General features: G+C 41.1%; 1 protein-coding gene across 1 annotated transcript in view; it reads right to left on the bottom strand.

Annotated features, from left to right (window-relative positions):
• The window catches only part of Sema3c (semaphorin 3C), a 70,584-nt gene extending 51,140 nt beyond the window's left edge, over positions 1 to 19,444 (bottom strand). The window contains exons 1-4 of the mRNA XM_010637141.2: positions 19,277 to 19,444; positions 18,164 to 18,226; positions 9,406 to 9,525; positions 2,669 to 2,759 (exon numbers count right to left, since the gene is read on the bottom strand). Of these exons, the coding sequence (XP_010635443.2) occupies positions 2,669 to 2,759; positions 9,406 to 9,525; positions 18,164 to 18,226; positions 19,277 to 19,366 (364 nt within the window). The 5' untranslated portion in view covers positions 19,367 to 19,444. The remainder of the gene's footprint in view (positions 1 to 2,668; positions 2,760 to 9,405; positions 9,526 to 18,163; positions 18,227 to 19,276) is intronic.
• Positions 19,445 to 21,581: the final 2,137 nt, after the last annotated feature.

The raw sequence follows: 21,581 nt of genomic DNA, 5'->3' as shown, positions 1-21,581 counted from the left end.
TTTTTTTTTTTTTTTTTTTTTTTTTTTTTTTTGGTGGACTCTGTTTAGATCTCCAGGGCTATAAGGGTCCCAGTATGTAAACATAGTATGCTTTTTCAATTGTAACTCAGTCGAAAAAAATAGAATGTAGTGACAGGAAAGAAGATTTAGAACAACCCGTGAGGATGAGCGGCTCTCCCGCAGATGTTCCAGCCTCTGTACCATGACTTTGAAAGGCGACTCGCCGTGAAGACGCCTCTTCCTCTTTACCACAGCAAAGCTCAGTAAGCACTGAGTTGCTCAGAACAGCAGCCCCGGGTCTGTTTTAGGAAGAAGGACGCCCAGGGTTGGCCCTGCCTGTACACCTGCCTCTCTGCCCCGACTGCAGCCCAGGCCCCGCCCTTGGGAGGCGCCCACGGACAGCTGTGCCCTCCAAAGCGCTTGCACCTGCTGCTCCTCAGTGGGAATCCCAGGTGGACGGACCAGAAGGGCAGTAGACCGCCTGCCTCTCGTGAGCACTCCCAGCTCGTGCCGGACCCCCACCCAAGCTGGTGTGGCTGCGCCTGGTCACCCGCGGCTCCTGAGTGCCAGGGGCCCGAGCCGCAGAAACGCTGCAGGGAGAGCACAGCCTGCGCAGGACAGCCTTCGTGGGTAACTGGGCAACGTAAAATGCTGAGAACCCTTGTAGGGCGTGAACACACACAGAGCTGGCTGCTCCGTGGGGATCACTTTGTGGTTGATTATTCTGCATTTCGTCATAAGCAATTAATCCTAAAACTGTGGACTGCCGAGCCCTACTGTTCAATAGACTGATTAGCACCGCTCTGCATTACCACATCTGTTTCGATGGAAGAGGACCCACAGGTTGGGGTACGGTGTACTTAATCCTCTCATTAGTTACGTACTAAAAATCACACAGGCTTGCATGCCCAGTGGGCTTTGCTTCTTGCCTTACATTTTAAGTGATTTTAGTAACAGGTTATGTAGTTCCTGCTTTATTTTGCATTAGTGAGAATTATTTAATGTCACTTTGGCAAGAATTGGGTTTAAAAGATTCTTCTTTTTCAGAATTTCTTTGCAAGGTTTTATGTAAAAATAAACTTGTGCCTTTTAACTTTAATCCAAAAATATTTAGCTTTCCAGTTGTACTTTCTCTGATTTATAAGCTTCAGGAATTTCATGGTAGGTCATTTTCATGAAAACATTTGAGTTCTTTTATGTACCACAACAAGGAATAAAAATAGCAAAAATACACTGAACATGCACAGCTATGAGATGCTACAATGTGACTGTGAAATCTGAAATTCTTCTAATTATTAATTTTTCTTAGTACAGAATAGAAAACATCATTTTAACCAACTCATATCATTTAGTGCAGTGCAGTCAAAAGGAAGTGAAAAAAGCTATAATATGCAAAATGAGATTATCACAAAAACTATTGGGTATAATTTTAGAGGAATCAATAGCAAGACAAATGAAGTAATAACCACACATTTATAAACATTCTGTTTCTTCTTCAGTTTTTGGGTGATACAAATCGTTTAAGGTCACTTTCTTTGATAATAAGCATTGTAATAGCTGATCAAAATATGAAAAGGTAAAATAAGAACAAGTGAGCTTTTCAAGTCTTAGGCCCTTGCAAAACCAAGCAGGTCAACATCTAACTAATTCTGCAAACAAATTCAATTTTTAGAAGGCAAAACTATTAAATGACTTATGACATTTTAGCAAGAAAACATATCGAGTTCTAACCATTTTTATTGTAATCAATATTCAATGGATAGCAATGGGCCAGCCTTTTACTGTGTTAACATCTTCGAAAGTTACATTCACAGCCTTTAATTTGAAACAAATGAAAATGCATACCATTTAACTTTAGCACCTATCATTTTCTTATATTTTTTATTTCAAATAAGAATAAAGTTCCCATTCTAATAGAGAAGCAGCTTTTCAAAATCCAACTAATGATAAATAGTATTTGCAATGCCTCTGAGAATGTTCAGCATCAGATGTAATTGGATAGTCGACAGCTTTAAACCTTTCTACCTTTTGTCTGAATGAAGGACTTCCGTTTGACTTCTTCCAGCTGCTGGAATGACCGGATGTGATAAATGCATGGCCAAGGTCCCAGCTCACATTTCAGTCAGGGCTAGATGAACCCGCTTTAACCAAGCTCCTAATATGACACAGAGCGAAGGGCTACGTGCTTAACTGAATTAAGCAAGCACTTGAACACGGTAACTAATTTTTCATCTGTTCTAGTGTCAAAAGATGAAATTTTGCCACTGACAAAACATGCGAAAGGAAAGAGGATAAAAGCACTTGCACATTCGATGGCGTACTGCACTCGGAGATGCGTTACCAGTCCACCTGGGGTACTCCCTGTCACACTGAGGGGACCCCGTGTGTGTCAGCCAGGGATGGGGACCGAGGATGTCCTCAGAGTGACTGTTAGAGCCATCCACAGAGAAGGGTTTGGCTCCAGATGCACGTCGCTCTTTCTCATTGAGAGGCCAGCAGATTCAGCAGGGAGAACGCTTACTGAAATGCTGTACTGTGTGTACAGTATTTCATCTGTACTTAATGCTAGAGAAACAACTACAGGAGCCATGGAGAGCTGTCTGAGTCCGTGCGGGTGTCACGCTGGTCTTCCTTACTGGTTCCCACCCCCTCTTTATCTTCTACTTACTGATCATGACAGACACAGTGTTCACGCTGGGGTTGAAAGAGCAGCGACCTTTGCCAGATTCACACTTGGAGTCGATCATGAAAACTTGGTCCTTTGTAGCAGAAAAAAATATACAGGAATAATAATACAGTAAGTATCATGCCGAGCAGTAAAGACGATCTGGTTAAAAATGTTTGTTTGTTTTCTTTAATAAGAGAAAGCACACCGAAAAGAACAGGCTTCTCCTGGGTTGCTGGTGCCTTCCCAATTGGCCATACTGAGTAAGGCTCACTCTCATGAGGAAAGGAGAATCTGTCTGCAAACGCAGCAGCCTCACTGGGTGGTGCTCACCTATTTCCCTCTCCAGGGAGCCGACCTGCCAGGGTCCCCTCAAATCAACATCACTGAAATCACGTGGAAATCGAGGCTCGTTATTAGAAGGGTTGAACATCACCCACCCATGAACAAGGTAGGGAAAGACTGACATATTTCTAACACAGGTTTTTTTAAAAATAATAATTTTGTCACTACTTTGTTAAATAAAACACTGTACAGGATTCAGGCATAATAGTTTAGATTAAATGTCATTTAGTTCCTTATCTATTTATTTATTTACTTATTTAGAAAAATTTTATTTTATATCTACCAGGTGCCAGATGCTACATTAATCGCAGGAGATACAATAAGCAAAAGTCAAAAACTTGGTCCTGGAGTAATTTATGACCGAACAAGGAAGACAGAACATCAAGAAAATAAATACAGTTACAGCATGTCAGCTGGCATTGCATGTTTGGCAGAAGCATTAAGGAGATTAAGGAAATAGAAAAAGCAGAAGCCAGAGCTAATAGGCTGCACCTGAAATGCGGTGGTCATGTGGCCCTGAGGGGGACATCTTGGTAAAAATATTTACCTTTTTCTTTGTGCAAACTACCACTAAAAATAAGGGAGAAATGTTCCCTTTTGTTGGCTGTTCAGATGATGGGAGGCCTTGATTATTAAGCTAAAGTTTTTAACAATTCTCAGGAAGAAACATAGGCTCAGTAATATTTATGCATGGAAATAAAAGGATCAGAGAGCACTGATCTAAGAAGGTTTCATCTTGTCTTGAGCTTCAGGAAGCCTGGGAATAAGACACAAAACAGATACCAGATTCAGGAAAATGGGTTCCTTTCCTATCGTGCCATTCCGGAAACTGGACCATAATAATCCACCATGCCATGGTCTCCGCAGTCAGGGTTAGAGCAGCAGAAATGTGAAATAATTATTATAGTGACAATCAGTAGAGCACAGCGATCGATTTGAAATTGGTTTGGGAACATTTTTAGTTTTGTAGAATTGTGGCAGTTTGAATCCTTGAAATAAACATTTTTGTCACATGGAGGAGCATGGTGTGCTGATTCTAGGTCAACACACGGTGATGGTGCTTTAAAAAGAATCCCAGCCCAAGCCTGTGGCATTCTCCTCGTTCACAAATTCACTCCAGGGACGGTGAAAATGTGGCTTGCGCAAGGTCAGGGGGCGAAAGGGGACGAAAGCAAAAGTGAAACGCACTTCATGGCCCCTCACTCTGTCTGTTTGCCAATCACCGGTAGAAACCCAACCCAGCTCGCAGGCTAGAGCAGGGACGGAGCCCAGTCGGCAACCAGTCTGCGCTGCCCTGCCTGAGACCGTCTGGCACTATCACCCCTCGCATCCCCATGCTGCACGCGGTCGTAACCTCTGCCTCTCCACACCGGCCTCCAAGCCCCTACACTTTACACAAAGCACCCCGAAAGTACATTCAACATAGTACAGAACTGTCGCCACCAGCTCTGACTGATCCCGCCACACGGACACTGAGCCAGCTTTCAAAGACGCTTCCACCAGCTAAAACAGCTCTGCCGCTAAAACGTGTCCTTTGCCACTACAAATCCTATCTCATTTGATCTCATAATGTTCTCCGCTCTTATTATTTCCAACTACTGTACCGACAAACTGAAGCCCTTAAGTGAAACATCTTCAACTTTTCACTACAGGCATACACACCCCACTAATACACGACCGGAGCTATTTTTCTGACTTTAAAGTTGATACTTAAACCAATGCTTTGATTTTCATCTTAACCAATATTTTTAGGCACTTGTTGTTTTCCCTTCTGTTGTTCCTTCTACAGACACACACACACACACACACACACACACACACACACACGTGCGTGCTAGTGTTATTGACTGGATACTCAATATCATCATTTTTACCCCGCCAGATTTCACACATCACTCCTGTGAACCATGTTTTTCAGAGACCATAGATCTATTCATCTCCATTGCCCAGCTTCTTACTTTATTCTGTATCCCCTTTAACTGATCATCTAACCTTGATTTTTCTTTTGAAACACTTTTTGCTAACACACTGTATGACAAAGATGTTAAAGATATTTTTGTTTTCTCTGTTTGAGGTACGGTCTCCCTATAACCCCCAGGCTGGTCTTGAACTGGTGGGCTTGAGAGATCCCCTGGCCTCAGCCTCCCCCAGTACTGGAAGCAGAGTCCTACACTGGCTTGGTGCTCATGCTCTTGAACTCAGCCAATCCGTATTCCTAGTGGTTTACAGAACCCTCTCCGTGAGGTGCCGGTGACACACCTGAAATCCCAGCTCATCTGGCAGCCAAGGAGGGAGGAGTGCAACTCTGAGTCCAGCCTGAGTGGTTTAACAAGACCAGGTCTACAAACAGAGGGAGGGGTTATCAAGCAATTCCTTTCTTTTTTAAATAGCTCACTTTTAGTCCCCAAACCAACAGTCTCTCCTGCTTTTTCTCCTGCTTCCAAAGCTGCTGCTTCTACGTTTCCTTTTTAAAGTCCACTTCCCTTTGCTGGACCACGACAGTTAGGATATTCCCAATTCTCTCATAGCTACTCTTCTGCTACATTCTTGCTGTGCGATCAAATTATAGCTTTCTGGGGCATCAGTTATTCTTTAAAAAACAAGAAGTCACACATTCCTATATCCGCTTTCATATTCAGCTGGGCACTTGGTGTTCTACTTGCCATCTTTCAATGGCATCTCAGATTTAACGGACCAAACCTAAACTCATACTCTACTCCAACCAGGGCCTCTTCACAGCTTCTGGTCTCAGTTTCTGGCAACCATGTAACAAGCAGTAAAAACCTCACCACCTGTTTCATTAGAGAGTTACCTTTCTACATCAGAATCCACAGACATCACCTGCGCCATTCCGTATTTGGTGCCTCCTTGTCTCTCTGGCCCTCCCTGAGAACAGTAATTGCTTTCTTCACCTACTCCCTGAAGTCCCTTGCTGATCTCTCCACAGCTCTCCCAACCCCTCCCGTCACCCCAGATCACTTTAACACAACCCACAGACCAACAAAATTCTGTTGCTACCCCCATCTGGTTAGGACCGTGCTAGCTATTTTTCTTTTGACACACGAGAAAGATCAATATTTGAGGGAGACTGAGAGTTTTGACATGGATTATTTCTACCTTGGTTCTCATTAAACAAATAACATTAGTGCGCTGAGTCAATAAGAGAAAAAAGCAGATAGTAAAAAATTAGAACAAAGGTGGGAGAAAATGCCCTACGGTCAAAGATGTCAATAAATGCATTGATTACAGAGGGCATGTCCCAAATTTAAAGTATGGATTGGCCTTGGAGAAGGCAGCCGGGTTTGGTCTTCATGTTGAAGTGCAAGCTGTGTTAGAAAGCTTCAACAAAGACAGGGACAGCAGGCGCATGAGAGGACATTCGGAGAGGTCTGGTGACAGAGTGCAAGAGGGAAGCACGAATGTGTAGAACAAAAACAACATGTTAAGGAAACATAACAAAATCTTCATTTTTAATTAGGGGGCAAACGGAAGAGAAATGAGGATATTAAGTATAGCGAAGTTTGTAGGTGGCAGGGATTTATCGATAAGGAAAATGCACAGACAGACACTGAAATGGCATAGTCTGGAGACAGCTGCCCCGACAAGGACGGGGATAATGCGGGCGCCCATGATATCGCTGATGGAACAAAGGTAAAGTAATCTGCGTGAGGAGTGGCAGGGTCAGAGGCTCACGTTATGGCGTGGGGACATCTGATAAAACTAACCAGGGGTGGGATGTGGTAATATTTCAAAAGTGTGCAGCAAAATGAATTAATCTCTGGGTTGTTTTCTTTTAATGTTTTGCTCCTTACTTTGTGGTCATGGCTTATTTGTGTTGCTTTATCTTTTTTTCCAGAAGCACAAGACAGGAGAGAAGCACAGTAGCTGGAAGAGAAGAACTGCAATGGGTCTGGACGTAGCATGGGCTCTAGGTGGGCACGGTGGGTGCTCCAAGGAGCTCTGAGTCCACCGAGAAACCAAGGATGGGGACAGCTGGAGCCCACAGTGCTCCAGGTGAAAGCTTGGCTCCCAAGTGAGGACCCCCGAGCTTTTATAATGATAAGCAGTAAAGAGGTGGAGGGAGATGACTAAGAAACCAACTGAGAAGGGAGGAAGTGTGCCAGCCTGACCGAGTTCACTCTGACATCGGTTTGAAGGTATGCAGGAGGCTGTGTCTTAGGAAGAACACGGGGTGTGATCAGGATCCGTGGGAAGCCCAGTGTTAGTGCTGAGCAGCCTGAGGACTCTCTCAGGACAAAACGAGTCCTGTGCTGTGATCATTACCTGCGAGGGGATCGGTAATCCAGAAATATAAGAATACAAGTGCATGCAAAGTTTGACAAAACTGTCTAGTTCCGTATTTACACGATGGTTTCTATAGGGAAAATAGACTAAAACGATGCCACGGCTGTACAGGCAAACACAGCACTTGAAAATCATACATCTTTCATATCCCCGTTGTACCTCATTCCCATATCATTTAAGATATTACTGTTTCCCATATTATTTTAGTGACTACTTTAGTTGATGGAGATGCTTCCACCTTTGAAAGGTGTCTTTTGAAGTGAGACTGATGTAGTTCATGTTTAGCAAAGTGATTATAATTTCTTCCCCGCTGGCTCTACAAAGGAGATGATTTTGTGGGCAGACTTTCTAATTAAACCTTCACGTGCGTAGTGGGCAGTTTGCACATGGGAAAATGATTTTATTTAAAACCTGTGGTCTGAACACTGCTCTGATGTTGTTGTTGGCCTGTGCAGTGAGCACAGACTTCGGGGAGCATCTGACAGACTGCAGACTTTGTGGGCAGTTTATTTAATCAATGGATTCCCGGCATGGGGTCCTCAGGACGAGCTCAAGGCAGCCAGCTGACTTGTCCAAGAAGCATAACTCCTCCATAAGAATATTAACATCTCATAGCATCCACAACCTCACCTGGAAATGCCTCCACTTGGGCTCAGCAATCATGACTCAGTCATTTCTAAATGATTTTTAACGCATCAAAATGTATGTGTACAAATTCTTAGTCTCACAACATCATTTAATAAAAATGGAATACAAAAGCAAAGGCTGTTCTAGTTCCTGAGTACCAAAGTGGGTTAACTCATGTGAAAGGAAAATAAATTTCATGCAGTATCTTAGTAGCAACATTTAATCTTTCCACTATTTTCAGTTCCAAAATAAATGGAGATACTGCGTAAGAACTGGACTTTTAAATGTGTGTTGTAAAATGAAACAAAGAAAGATCGCCTGAAAGAATTTCAGTTTTCAAAATGGTTATAACAAGTAAAACAATGAGTCTGACTCAGAGAATGAGGAAAACTGCTCTATCTTCTGTGTAGCCCTCAGCCGACACTTGTGGACGGAGATAGTAAACAGAGCCTTCAACTGCACAGCTGAAGGTCAGCCGGCCTTCTATTCCTTCTGCTTGACCACACAGTGGCTATGTATTTACCTAGTCTTTTACAAACACCATTTCTTCGTGTCCATACCATTTTAACTCCTGAAAGAATCAGGAACATGTAGCTGAGTGCAGGGCAGTGTTGGTCTTAAGTGCACGTCTGGTTCATGCATTCACAAAGTTCTTTTCAGAATCTTTCTCTATACATAGGTCAATACCTCATAAGGGTTATTGAATTTGAAAGACAAGTAAGAATTAGTTAAAATAAGTTTAAGAAAGTAAGTGCATAATACAAGAGTTGTATAATCTAATGTTTTCAGTGCTTTACAGAGTCATATAATATTTGCATTCTTTTACAGCTTTTACACATACAAACACATGTGTTTAGATTGAAGGCAGAAGAGTATATATTGAAAGTTTATTGCCAGATAAAAGTTAATACACTTGGTGTTTTAAAAACATGAAATAGCCTAAGGATAGTAATATTTCCAAATTTATTTATTTATAGCTATGTAATAAAAGTAGATATTAATAAAGAAAAAAATTTAAGAAACAGTCTTCTTACTTCTATGAAAAAAAGCCAAATTCCATAACAAATTAATTAAAGAATAATGTTAGTTAGCACACTGTGTACCATAATCTTAAAAGAATGGCCAAAATGTTAAGAGTACAAGTCATAGACAAAAAAGATTCCCACAAAAAAGGAACAAATAGATAACAGCACAAAACTTTCTTTTCAGTCATCTAAGAGGACCTAGCAGCACAAATGAAGCAAGCTAGCATATATATTGAAATCTTTTTGGAACCACGGAATGTATTCTTTGGAGAATTATTTGAACTTCTCCCTGCTTCCTACTTCTCTGTCTCCTTTTCCTTAAGTTTTCTTTACATTTAATAGAAACTGTGTGCAGTAAATTTTTACTGTACTTTAGGTAAGATAGCCAACACTGTTCAACATCAACATCAAAAGGAGGAATGGTAAAGGCCACATTACCTCGGATCTCCGGCCTCGGTTCACGTACGTGCAGACAGGGCTGAAAGCTCCACTCCCACACACATACAAGTGGGTGCGGTTGAAAACCTGAATTACACGGACGAAATTCCCACAGCCGTGCTGGAGGAACAGACAGGAGAGCAGTTAGTGACTTCACGCCTTTTGTCACTACTTCTACTCACTATGTTAACTTGAGATTGTATGTGACCCATAACAACGGGTGATAGCCGCTCTTGATGGATCTATCTTTCCATATCCTTGAGAAACTATGTGTACTTCACAAAGGGGATTTGGGGCTCGTGACTAGGCTCCTGGAAGTACCAAGTCAATCATTAGCATTCAATGCCATAAGAGGGAAAAGACTCCCACATAGTCGAGAACATTGGACAAACCGTACCACTACCGACAAGCAACCTACTCAGCTAAGCAAGGTTGTCACAGTGGCCTAGTTTTTCTGTTTCTATGTAAGTGTTTCCCAAGTCTAGAGGCTCAAGTGAAAATGCTCTCAAATGTACACGTGCCATTGTGAAGTAAATAGAATTTACATGTATTGGGCTGTGCATTTTTATTTCTGTTCTTTTCCCCCATATGATAGGTGATAACATTGAGGAAATGATAAGAGAAAAATGGTTTATTACATTAATTTTAGGAAAGTAGGAATCCACCTCAGGTTGTACTGAAAATACCTACCTCATGTGGTGCCATTTCATATATAGTACCATATACGTTTCTATTCTGGTATTTATAAACTTACTCTTTACACGTCATTGCCTCGTACATGAACACTCAGATTACACAAACTCGTTTCTAGTAAAAGCGGCCTTCCTTACCCTCCTCCTCGCTGTGAGCACACAGTGACAGACAGGACTCATCCTTACATTTGGGGAATACAGCTAACAAAAGTGCCAGTGTGACTGTTGCCTTCCTCAGGAGTGATTCATTCTCTGTACGTACCCATGATCCCCTGAAAGGCACCTTCCCATCACAGAACCTCCCTTCTCACCTGACAGAACAGCTCCCCACTGGGGAGTCATTTCCTCATCCAAAAATGCAGCACAAGTGATCACGTTCATCTCAAATCGAGCGTGAGGTGTAAGAGTCCTTAAATTCACAGTGGCCGGGTTAACCTGCCTGGCCCACATTCTCTGGGCTCTCCCTCCATTGCTGATTATAAATTGATCCAGCCCAAGATTGACTGTTGGCCCTTCAAAAAACCGCTTTCTTTCAAAGCACATTAGTGGAAATAATTTTTGCCACAGAGGAAGAATTTTCATGAACGAGAAATGCTTCAAAGATCAACAGTTTTTGCCTGAGTTGTCAGACCACACATTGCCTCGTTATTCTTTTAGGTATGCGCTACTTTTGAGACGCTAACTTATATCTATTATTTACATTACTGCAAAAGTCAAACGATGCAAACTTTATTGAAGTTGAAGTCAAGATTCATTTAAAGTCAAGATTATTTTGCTTTTTTCCTCATTTTTTATATTCATTTCTACTTGTCAGCTAATTTGTTTCTTTTCATACATACTAATTTCATACAGATGTTTCTGTTATAGCTTTTTCATTAATAAATAACCAGTCATGAGCTGTACTGTCAAAGAAATTAATCTTTCCAGACCAGACTGTACATTTTATTTGCATGTTGAGACAGTAAGGATTTTTGTGAAATATACACTGTCATTGTATCTTGACACCTGTTTATAGAGGTTGACTGTGTAAGTGCAGATGATAACACGACTCCCTGGAGAGACATGTGGATAGAGTATGGTTTGTATATAATATGCTATGTTAAGAAGATCTGTGAGCAAGGAGACTTGTGCTTACATTTTTCACCTTCGAGGCTAGTGCTTCTGGGGTTCTGTACAGAATACTTTCCCACAAGACATGAATTCAATCTAATTCTTTTAATGTCTCATTTTGGGTTTTGTGGACAATTTACTTTCATGGATCCCTGATATTATAAGAAAAGAAGAAAAAATATTTTTATATTTTACATACAGGCTCTATACCTCTATACTCATACGAATTCATTAGATTATTATTATAATTATTACCATTATTACAACTATGTCTCTTTAGAAAAATAAAGCTTAAAAGTTTTCTTAATTTCCCTGCCCGAGGTCACAGAGGTAGAAACTACAGAGCAGATTTTCAAATACATGAAGTCCTAAGTTGAATTTTGGGCTTGTGGTCTGTCACATTATAGTTGCCACTGTGTGTGAGAGGAATCCAAGACTGTTTTTGTAACAGTTATTAATATGTCAGTAACTTTTTAGACTTCTTTCAACATATTTTAACATTTATAAATCTTTTCACACTTAGATGCGGCTTGCGTAAATTCTCAGCGATGCTCTAAATACCACTTAAGTGATGATGAAGTCGGGTCCCAGAGAGATTAACGGGAGCGCTCTAGGGATGATGAAGTCCCAGGCCTGCCCTGGGAGCCCCCGCCAGGGAGACTACCTAGGCCGCTGTGTCGTCACAGCCGACAAATATTTCCTCAACTCGCTCTGTGCAAAGCACTGCCCTCGGTGTTCGCAGCACTGGGAGGGACAGAGCAACTTCCTGTTTTCAAAGAAAGAAGAGAATAGCAAAGCAGGCAGTGATGGGTACTGCGGACGTCAGCAAGGAGAAGATACTGTGTTCCTGTGGTCCAAAGCCTGAGGCAGAGGCGGCACTGGAGCTGGTCCTGCAGAAGGCGGGGACTGTGAAGGGAGGGAATTCCAGCAGGAAGCAGCGCGATCAAAAGCCTAGGCGAAGAAGTAAGGACGGGATGGTGCCTGCGCCGCGGGAGGAGTGCTGAGGAGCCAAGACAGTGGTAAACGGACGTGGCCGTCCGCCCCCATCCTGTCCTCAGGTGGGCAGCAGAGAGACGTTATTCATTCAGATCTGAGAGCCACATGCCCCGAGTTCGAACCCCAGCTGCACCTTTGCCCGGCTGTTAGAAACTGCGGCAGTTAGGCAGACTTTCCGTGACCCTGTCTTTCCATCTGCGAAATGGCAATGATAACACGGGTTGTGAGCTATATATGAATAAAGGGAGTCAGATTCTCACATATTAGATTTTTCCCTTAACATTTTTATTTATATTGTACATATAGACCGTGGGAAGTGGAAAGCGGACAGGGGAAAAAAACTTGAGATTTTAGAGAACAGAATGCTTTCTTTCCATTGTTTCATTCTCTTCTTGGTGGACCAGTAAGGCAGCTCACCTTATGCAGAGTATGATAACATTTCATTTCATGTGTGGGCACACATCTGTATAAGAACACCCTGGGAGAATGCACTCTCTAGCACTGGGAGTGGCCGTGCTTCTGTAACACGATTTATTTCAGTGTTTACTGTGTGTTATATAGCATTATTTTAGCTCTATGCGTATGTTACTCACTGATTATCTGAATAGCCAAATAAGACTCTGTGATTGGCACGTCCCAGATAAGGAAAGCAAGGCCCAGAGAAGTTAAGTCTCCAGGGTTAAATAGCTAAGAAGAGATGGTTTGTCTCCTGTGACTTTGTATGTTCTTTTCTGGACTTTTAAAGATTTCTATATTGAACATATATTGCTTAAGTAATATGAAAATATATGTTTTTAAAATATATCTGGGAGCAGAGGTAAATGGGCTTTAAAAATATTGATTCTATGAGGTTCATATTATGCTGTTAAAAAAGGATACTTTTTTTTTCTTTCTTGGTCTATACCTACTGGATAACGGCCAGGAATTGTGGCAGAGATTCCTAAAGAATCTTAAAGGAGTATAGGATCATCTAGTTACATAAGTAAGGAAACTGATATTAAGTAATTAATAAATAAAAATTGACATTGTGTGCATATCACGTATATATGCCTGTATCTCTCTATCTATCATGGATTAATTTTTTCATGATCTCCTAAGTATTTCCCTGTTTCATTCATTAAATCTTAGATCATCAGATACGTTTGACAACATGTGCTATTGACTATACTCAAATTACTGCTTGAATAAAATATTAGCATTTAGAAGTAACAGAGCGAGCAGGACGTGGGTTTGCAGAGTGCCATGAGTTGGGCGGGTACCTGAGCACGCTGGCTTGGTTGGGGGGTTTACTCCTCAGTGTCACAGGGCAGCACTCAAACTGACTCTGGTGGGTTTTTTGTTGTTGTTGTTTGGTACCAGGGGTTGAACTCAGGACCTTGTTCTTGCAAGGCAGGCGCTGTGCCACTGAGCTAAATCCCCAGCCCTTCTGGTGGTTTTGGAAAGAGATTAGGTCATCTGGGTACAACTCTCATGATTAAAACTCCTAGTAGCTTGCTAATAAGAGGGACACACACACACACACACACACACACACACACACACACACACACACACACACTTCCTGTGCCACTTCGAGATCCTTCCGTGAGGAAGGCCACCACAGACAAGAGCCAAGCCCAGTGCTGTGCTTTTTTACCCCCATCCCTGAGAGCTTAATGACTTCTTTAGTTCATAAGGTTACCCTGCCTCAGTTATTTCATTATAGTTAAGAAAAGTTGATTAGCACAGAGGGGAAGGGAGAGAAATGGAAAATAAGTTTTAATGTCGTTAGCTGAAGCTGAAAATTTGCTCTATTTCTACCATTTATCTATATTGTAGATCTTATGTATTATAGGGTTGTGGTACGTATTACCTGGGATCACATTTACGTTATATTGCATTCTCATCTCATAATTGTTAATTTTTTTATAAGCTCGATTAGAATTTGACACAACTAAAAAATCTGAAAGATTAAGGAAGGCTTGATCCTGTTTTATTTTCCCTTTCAATTGTTAAAACAGTATGGGTTTTATTTGCCACTACTTTATATTTTGCTTGACAGGTGATTAATATTTCTATGAGCTAAAGACATTTAATAGAAACATACTTCTGAACTATACGCTTACGAATTTTCTCCAAACTCACTGCTCTGAGAGAGTGAATGGACGTTTGTCAGAGGCACTGTGTCGCATGCCCAGCCCCTGAAGATCGCTTGGAGTAGAGCCCCGTGTTTAACCGTGTCCAACTCCATTGATTCAGAGCTCTTCAAATTTTAAGAATTGTCCATGCACAGAGCTGGGCATGGGGGTGATGACACTGGTCGAGAAGGCCTTCCAATCAGGAGGGTGCACTTCCCATCAACATGCAGCAGCAGAGTGCTGGCCTGTGTCGGGGCACCCCTGGGGGGAGGAAGCTCTCCTGGGAACCAACACACACACTCCCACCCAGAAGGACGGGTCGAGCGCATCTTTTCCCCGCTAAAAGCACCAGAAGATAATCAGATAAAGCAGAAGGCACTCAGATGTGACATACACCAGATGCTGCGGGGAGAGAGAGGGAGCGCACGAGGTCTATTTGAATTTCGGTGTCATTGAAACAAAATAGGGGAAAAGGTTAACAGTGGATCTTATAGGATTTTCTCCAAGTCTGCTGAAGCCTTCCAAAATATTCCAGCTGCACTGTGCTTGAGGTTTTGCCTGTGCTCTCAGTGTGGGCCACTTTCTCCTAGGGAGGTGCCAGTTTTAGTGGCAAAGGGTGCAGGACGTAGAGCATTGCGTCCTGGATCAGGCACAGAATGTCCCAGGCGCTTTGAGTAAATTCCCCTCTCTTAGTAGTTTACTTTCTTTATCTTAAAGATGTGGGTGGTGACAGAAATGTCTACCTTGTAGCACTGTTATCAGGACTAAGTAAAGCAGTTAGAACAGTGCCTCTCCTGTTCCACGAAACGCTGGACATCAGTATCCCGCAATTACTGTACACGTCATTGTCACCCCCGCTGTGCAGGAAGGGCTCTGAAATGGAGCCTTTATTCACCTCTAGTTTCTTCACAATAACTGCTGCATGCAAAGGAAACTTTTCCACTCCCAGGTTTTTAAAAATTAAGTATTAAATTACTAGACGACATTCATTTGAATCCTATGAAGACTTTCTGAAATACGTGGTTTCACTGGTACGTAAAATGAAAACAAGTTGTTCTGTAGAAGTTTCCAAGATCTATTTCACATTATTTTTCTCCCACTGGCTTATTTTTGTGGCTAATTAAAAGGTACTTCTCTGGAAATCCAACTCACTTACAGCCCAGAAGAAAATGGATGGATTTATTAGATCTCTTCTTCTTCCACTTAGAGAGAATAAGTATTTGAAAAAATCAGTTTGGGTATTACTTCACGGTACTCTGCAGTGATGTGCAGCAAACAAAACCTGTCCAGCCGAGTCCTAAAAGCACCCAGAAGAGAGCCCTTCCCGAGTTGTTTCCTGGCTGTACAGGAAGAATCTACAGATATTGCCCAGCATGAAAAAACTATGGGAAAATGGGAGCATGCGTTGAAGATTTCATCTGACGGCTTTAATTATCACCCAGCGTACAATAGAGGGCTCCTGTTCTCCCCAAGGGAGTGTAAAGTCAAATGGTTTGGCTGAGACTCTTCAGAAAGAGAAGGGTAATTTTTTGGACATAGAATATGCAAAAGTATCTAGACCCTGCCTGTACTGCCCGTGGCAGTTTCTATGAATGAGCTGTGCCAATGGTCTTGAACAAAGGACAATAAATTCTGTTATATCACCACAGAATATAATTGTGGCAACCGGCAAGAAATGATCGGATACACATCCCTGGAAAATGTCTCTTCATGAGGAGGAAAAAAAATAGTTTAATTGGTGTCCAATTACTGAAATAATAGCTTCAGGGGACAAAACATCATTCTCCAAAATATTATATACCATTCTACTATTGAATCTTTGGAAGCCCAGTGCAATGTACTCTTTTGAACATTTCCTCCACATATTTCTGGATTTTTTTCTTCAGGTTTTGGTCCAGGAAATCCTTGGGATCTTGGGGGAAAAGAAAAATCTCCTGGCCGATTTCCTTTGCTTGCTTTTCAATTTCCCATATTAGGTGAACTGTGGAACCCAGAAATCGGGCCCGGGTCTGGATCCCTCTGGGCACTTTCCCTTGCTCAGCACCCATGAGTGGTGCGTGGAGTCCACACTTCCCAGTCCTTCCCCCCCTCCTTGAGCCAGACCGTTCTGGAAGTTTACACTGACTCAGTGAACATAAGTGTCCTTTCCACAAAGGTTAGTTTTTCTTCCCCAAAACTGGTCTAGCCTGAGGAATCTGGAGCACTCGAGACTAAGGCACACATTTCACGCCTGCCAGCATCTCTGGCCTCTGCTCCAATATAAATGCTCAGCCATCATCTTTTGACACAGTGGAGACTTATTTATTACAACCTCGGACAGGGATGTGTATATCCTGGAGGTGTGACCACAACATACGGCCAACGTCGAAATTAAAAATTATTACAGTAAAAGACATGTCGCCATCAACTCCATCAAAATATCTCCCTCACTGAGAACACATTTATCCCACCCTTCTTGCCGCTTCAGGAAGCAGCTCTGGAGTCCTCTTTCGTGAGTGTCTGTCATTGCACTGTCGGCTGCTTCTTTGTCCCGATTTGATTTTAAAACTTTACCTTTCACGCTCAGTTTGATTTTTAGGAAGAGTCAGAAGTTAGAGTGACAGATCTTGTCACACTGGAAAGCTGGAAAGTTTTTAGGATCCTGAGTTCTTCAGTTGGTACACCACGGCAGCACGCACCCTGCGACTCACACAGAAGGGGACTCCAGAACTGCTCCCAGAAGCAGCAGGAAGTAGGGCTACGTGTGTTCCAAGTGAGGGAGTACTTTGAAGGGATTAATGGCAATATTTCTTTTTCTGTAAAAATGTTCAGTGATTTAAATGCATACCATATTTTTTGACCACACCTTGTGTGTAAATTTCCTAGATTTTCTACCCAGTGACCATATTTCCCCCTCATCCTTTAATTAACATGTACTTCCTTGCTTATTAAATTAAGACTTACTTTTCCAACAAGATAATAAGGTTCATTAAACCCAGATCCTTGTCTGTTCTTACACAGTTTAGGTCTCTAGCACCAGCACAATGCCAGATCCATAATGTGGGTCCAGACAGTATTTATTTCATGAATAATTAAGAAACTCTATGAGTGACGAGTAGGACCTCTGTCCACAACTACTTGTGAGATGATTCTGACACTGGCTTCCATTACATTATTATCCATGATTTGTGGCACGATTTGTGCACCCTAACAACAGGCTTCGTGCTTTTCTTTTGTAATATTTACAAATAATTTAAGGTGTCAATGTCTGGGAGACATTTATAGAAATCAATACAGATTTCTTACTTGACCCTCGTTACTGAATCACACTTAGGGAATGTGCTTTGCAGAAGTGTTGTGCCGAACATTTATCAATACTCTTCTCTGCCGGGATGGTAGTTTTGCAGCTATTTTTTAATTAACAAAGTAACATTTGTCACTGGTGACTTATGTCCCTGGAATGTGCCAACTAAACACTAGTGTTTTGCTGAGAATCTCTGGAAGAGCCCCCGCCCGGCATCTGGGAGCTTCTCCAGACATTTGCAATAGCATTATTTCAGCAGCCTGCTGAGGATTCTGCAGGTTGGATCCATTTGGAACAAGGGTTATTACTGAAATCCATCATGCAAAGTATCTGCATGAAATAATAAAAACAAGGCAGGAAATTTTAATCCAGGCAAGAATTCCAAAATTACAGATGGTGAGAATTCTAGTCTCTTCACATTTACATTTCTAACGTATTTCTAGCCAAAGATTTAAAACCTTTGTCTCATTCTTGGCTGCCCTAAAAGTAGAGGGACTGAAAGCCCAAATATTTCAGTTTATTTTTTTATTTTACTTTATTTATTTATTTTTTTTGCTTACCGTAGGATCTTTGCCAGCCATTTTGCACTCTTCAACTTTGATTGTCGATGCTGGCCAGAAAACCTGCTCAGAAAGGAAAACAGAGTTTGCATGCTCTCACTCAGTATAGGGTGGTTCATTGCTTTTCACCTACTTTTTGCTAACAGATTTCCTCTGGGTTATTTATATTTATATTTCAAAATTTTTTTCTCTTTCATGTTATAAACTCAAGTTAATATTCCATTATGTTACAGTAATTATCTTTGTATTACTTCCATCAGTTTTTTCTCTATGCCCGTTTACTAGCCATATGTTAAAATTAAGTTCATAATTAGTAGAATGTGCACAATATAACGCACATTTCACTCTTCCTGACTTACGCTGCAGTTTTCCCAACTGCTTATATCACAGTGCACTTTGTTCATGGTACTATGTAGTTTAATAGTGTTTTTGCTTAACCACAGGGCCTGAGTAGTAGATTTACTTAAAGTGGGTCCCTAAATATTTCCACAGCTGACAGAGCATGGATAAAGCCCTCGAGATGAGATTCTCCCTCTGAAGATGTGCTGTCTGTCTGACACACTGCACACTCTTCAGTCTGGCAGTAAAGGTTACTGCGCTGAGCTCTCAGCATACTGTTCTTATGGACATCACAAGTACCCCTTGCTGTAATCAATTTATAAGTGATCTCCTTTTTTTTTTTGTTTAGTCCCATCAAACTCAGTTTTACATCCACATTGTAAAATAGGATATTTTTACACACTCGTTCCAACAGCCGTGTATCTAACAGCTGCATCCCTTGCAATCCCACTTTGAATTACATACAGGTGACGCACCAGGTCTCTTTTAACCTCACCTTTTGTTTTGTTTTGTCTGTGGAGATGTTCTTCATGTTTCTTTTTCCTTCCTAGATATGCATGTGCAGGAAGTATTTCTCCAGGTTTTATATTGTTAGAATTAGGGAGAGTTTTTAGTTCTTGAAATTAGAGCTAAATCCCTTAATGTACAGTGACATACATTTTATATTGCTTTAATGAATAGTATTCTTCTTTCACCATATTTGAAAAATCTTACCAGAAAAACCCCTAAAAGGTCAACCAATCAAGATTGTCCCCATGAAAATGAGAAACTCACACTCAAAGGTTCTTGACTTATGTTGTTAATATTCAGGGAGAGAATGTGATCTTTGCTGCCCACATAGATCCGGTCCTGATCTTCATCCATGAGTAAAATCCTGTAGTCTAATGGGTGGTTAGACAGGCTGAAGTACTCCGAGGTCTTGGTGGCTCGAAGCTCTGAAATAGTAAACAACTCATGTAAAACTACATCGTCTCGGTTCCATAATTCTACTGTTTTCATAAAGAGTCTTACAGGAAAAAACATTTTTCTTCTACAGTAATAAACTAATTTCGATGCAGCTATGCTAATAGATATTTTAATTATTGCCTTTATGCTAAAGTAAGATGAAGTAAGTGAGGTATTAAAGTTGATGGTGATAGTATTTGATTCCGTTTTTCATATTTGCAGTAATATCAAATTTATTTGATTAGCAGAAGTCATCAACTTAAAATTAGTTAAAATAGATGAAGCAAAAAAAATACAGTTCATAGATTGAACATAAAAGAAAACCAATAGCACCCAAAATGTCTTCTTATCCTCTACTAATATTTTATTCTTGGTTTCAATACACACACCGTTTCAATACTAGTCCTATGCCAAATAATTGACTAACTTCCTCAACACAATATTAATAAAGCTCACATGTTTTTTGTAAATTATTTGAAAATAAATTATTTTTCCATTTTGTCTCTTTCAGGAAGCAATGTCATTGAAATGACACTCTGCCTACGAATACCAAAGGGAAATACATAAATTCTCAGAATTCTAGCATCTCTATGATCAGTGCCTCGTGCTCACTGAACTTTCTTTACTTTGAAATCTGCCTGTGTAGCTAGTGGAGATTAAGAATGAATCGTGACAATAAAAACAGCCATCAACTGTCAGTGTAGACACAATTTTCTCTGTAGGTGAAATGCTCTTTTGCACCATTCAAGACATTTCTATTCAAATAATATGGAATTTCTTTGTTCTTTTGATTATGTTCTTAAGAGAAGAAAAAACTCCATGAAACAGACTGCTTTCTGAGAGTACTGCTTTCGTGCCGAACAGTTGTTAAATATAATCACAAATCCATTCCTAGAAATTCTGATGTGGCTATGGCTTGGTTTAAACCAAAATGAAAATGATAAGAACCCTCAGAGGAAACCATGAACTATATTTCGTGAGCACTTGAGCCATGTCTCATATGAGAAGTCAGAGAGGTCACAGTTGTGACCTGTCTTCCGGGGACACCGGATCCGAATGTTGCCCACAACCTCCTTTGGGTAGTTTTAGTGCTGAGCTGCTGCCCCAGGTAAATAAGGTGGCTAAGGACATACTGAATATGCACTGTGGTTTTTAGGAGCTGCCTTTCTATTGGACAGTGCTTAGCAAAGCATTTGCTAAAGAGGACTTTCCCACTTGCTTTAGAAAGTGGGAAAGGTGTTTGGAGGATTAATGGCAACATGGGTTTTAATTGTAACAGACATGTTTTATTTAAACCACACCAGTTTCTGGTAAGCTCATGCATGTCAGCCAGCTTGGTTCCTTTCCAGCCAGCCAATGGAAGGAAGTGGCCATGCAACCCATTCTGCCCAGAGAGACCTTCAGGGAGGCCTTATGCTCGCAGCACAGGCTCCTTGGGTCTCAACACTGGCACCCCAAAATGGTGAAGTCTTAGCTTTGACAGCACAGTGTATTTGGAGAAAATTTTTAAGAAGTTTGCTAGCTAACAATGGCAAGGGGAAATGGAAAAAATAAGAAATAAGAATGGAAAATTAAGAAATCACAGACTCACCATAACTAACCCTAGAACTGCACCATCATTGAATTACTCAAGTTATGGGAGTTTAAACCATTCTAACAGGTTAGGCAGCTTGAATTGGGCTTTTCATTCCCCATTGCAGAAATACACACTTACTGTAAAGAAAGTTAAATGAACAGGAGGCACTGATCATAGAGATACTAAAACTCTGAAGATACATTTTTGCATCTACGGCCCCAACTACCTCTTTCTTACCCTGTACACCATAATTTGTTCATTTCAGATATTTTTCCCCTCAAAATACTCTCCCATCTTTCCCTCTTCCTCTTTTTTTCTTAATCTGTATTGAAATACAATCAAAAGTGTGTTCTCAGCTATGAAAATAGCCTCTACTGAATTCTATTTGCAACTAACAAAAAATAGCCATTTTCTTCTTTACCTGTTTCCTTAGAAAATTATCAATTTCTTGCATTAATTCAAATACCAGAGGGAGCAATAATCCCATCAACTTGAAGAGCTTTCTGGTCCAAAGACTTTTTATCTGTTTTTCTGAGCCATAAAGCATCTTCAAATTTA

Source organism: Fukomys damarensis, unplaced genomic scaffold, assembly GCF_012274545.1.
Source record: "Fukomys damarensis isolate Sample0158 unplaced genomic scaffold, DMR_v1.0_HiC HiC_scaffold_4, whole genome shotgun sequence".
NCBI classification, from domain to species: Eukaryota; Metazoa; Chordata; class Mammalia; order Rodentia; family Bathyergidae; genus Fukomys; species Fukomys damarensis.
This window is presented reverse-complemented; position numbering and strand designations above follow the sequence as displayed.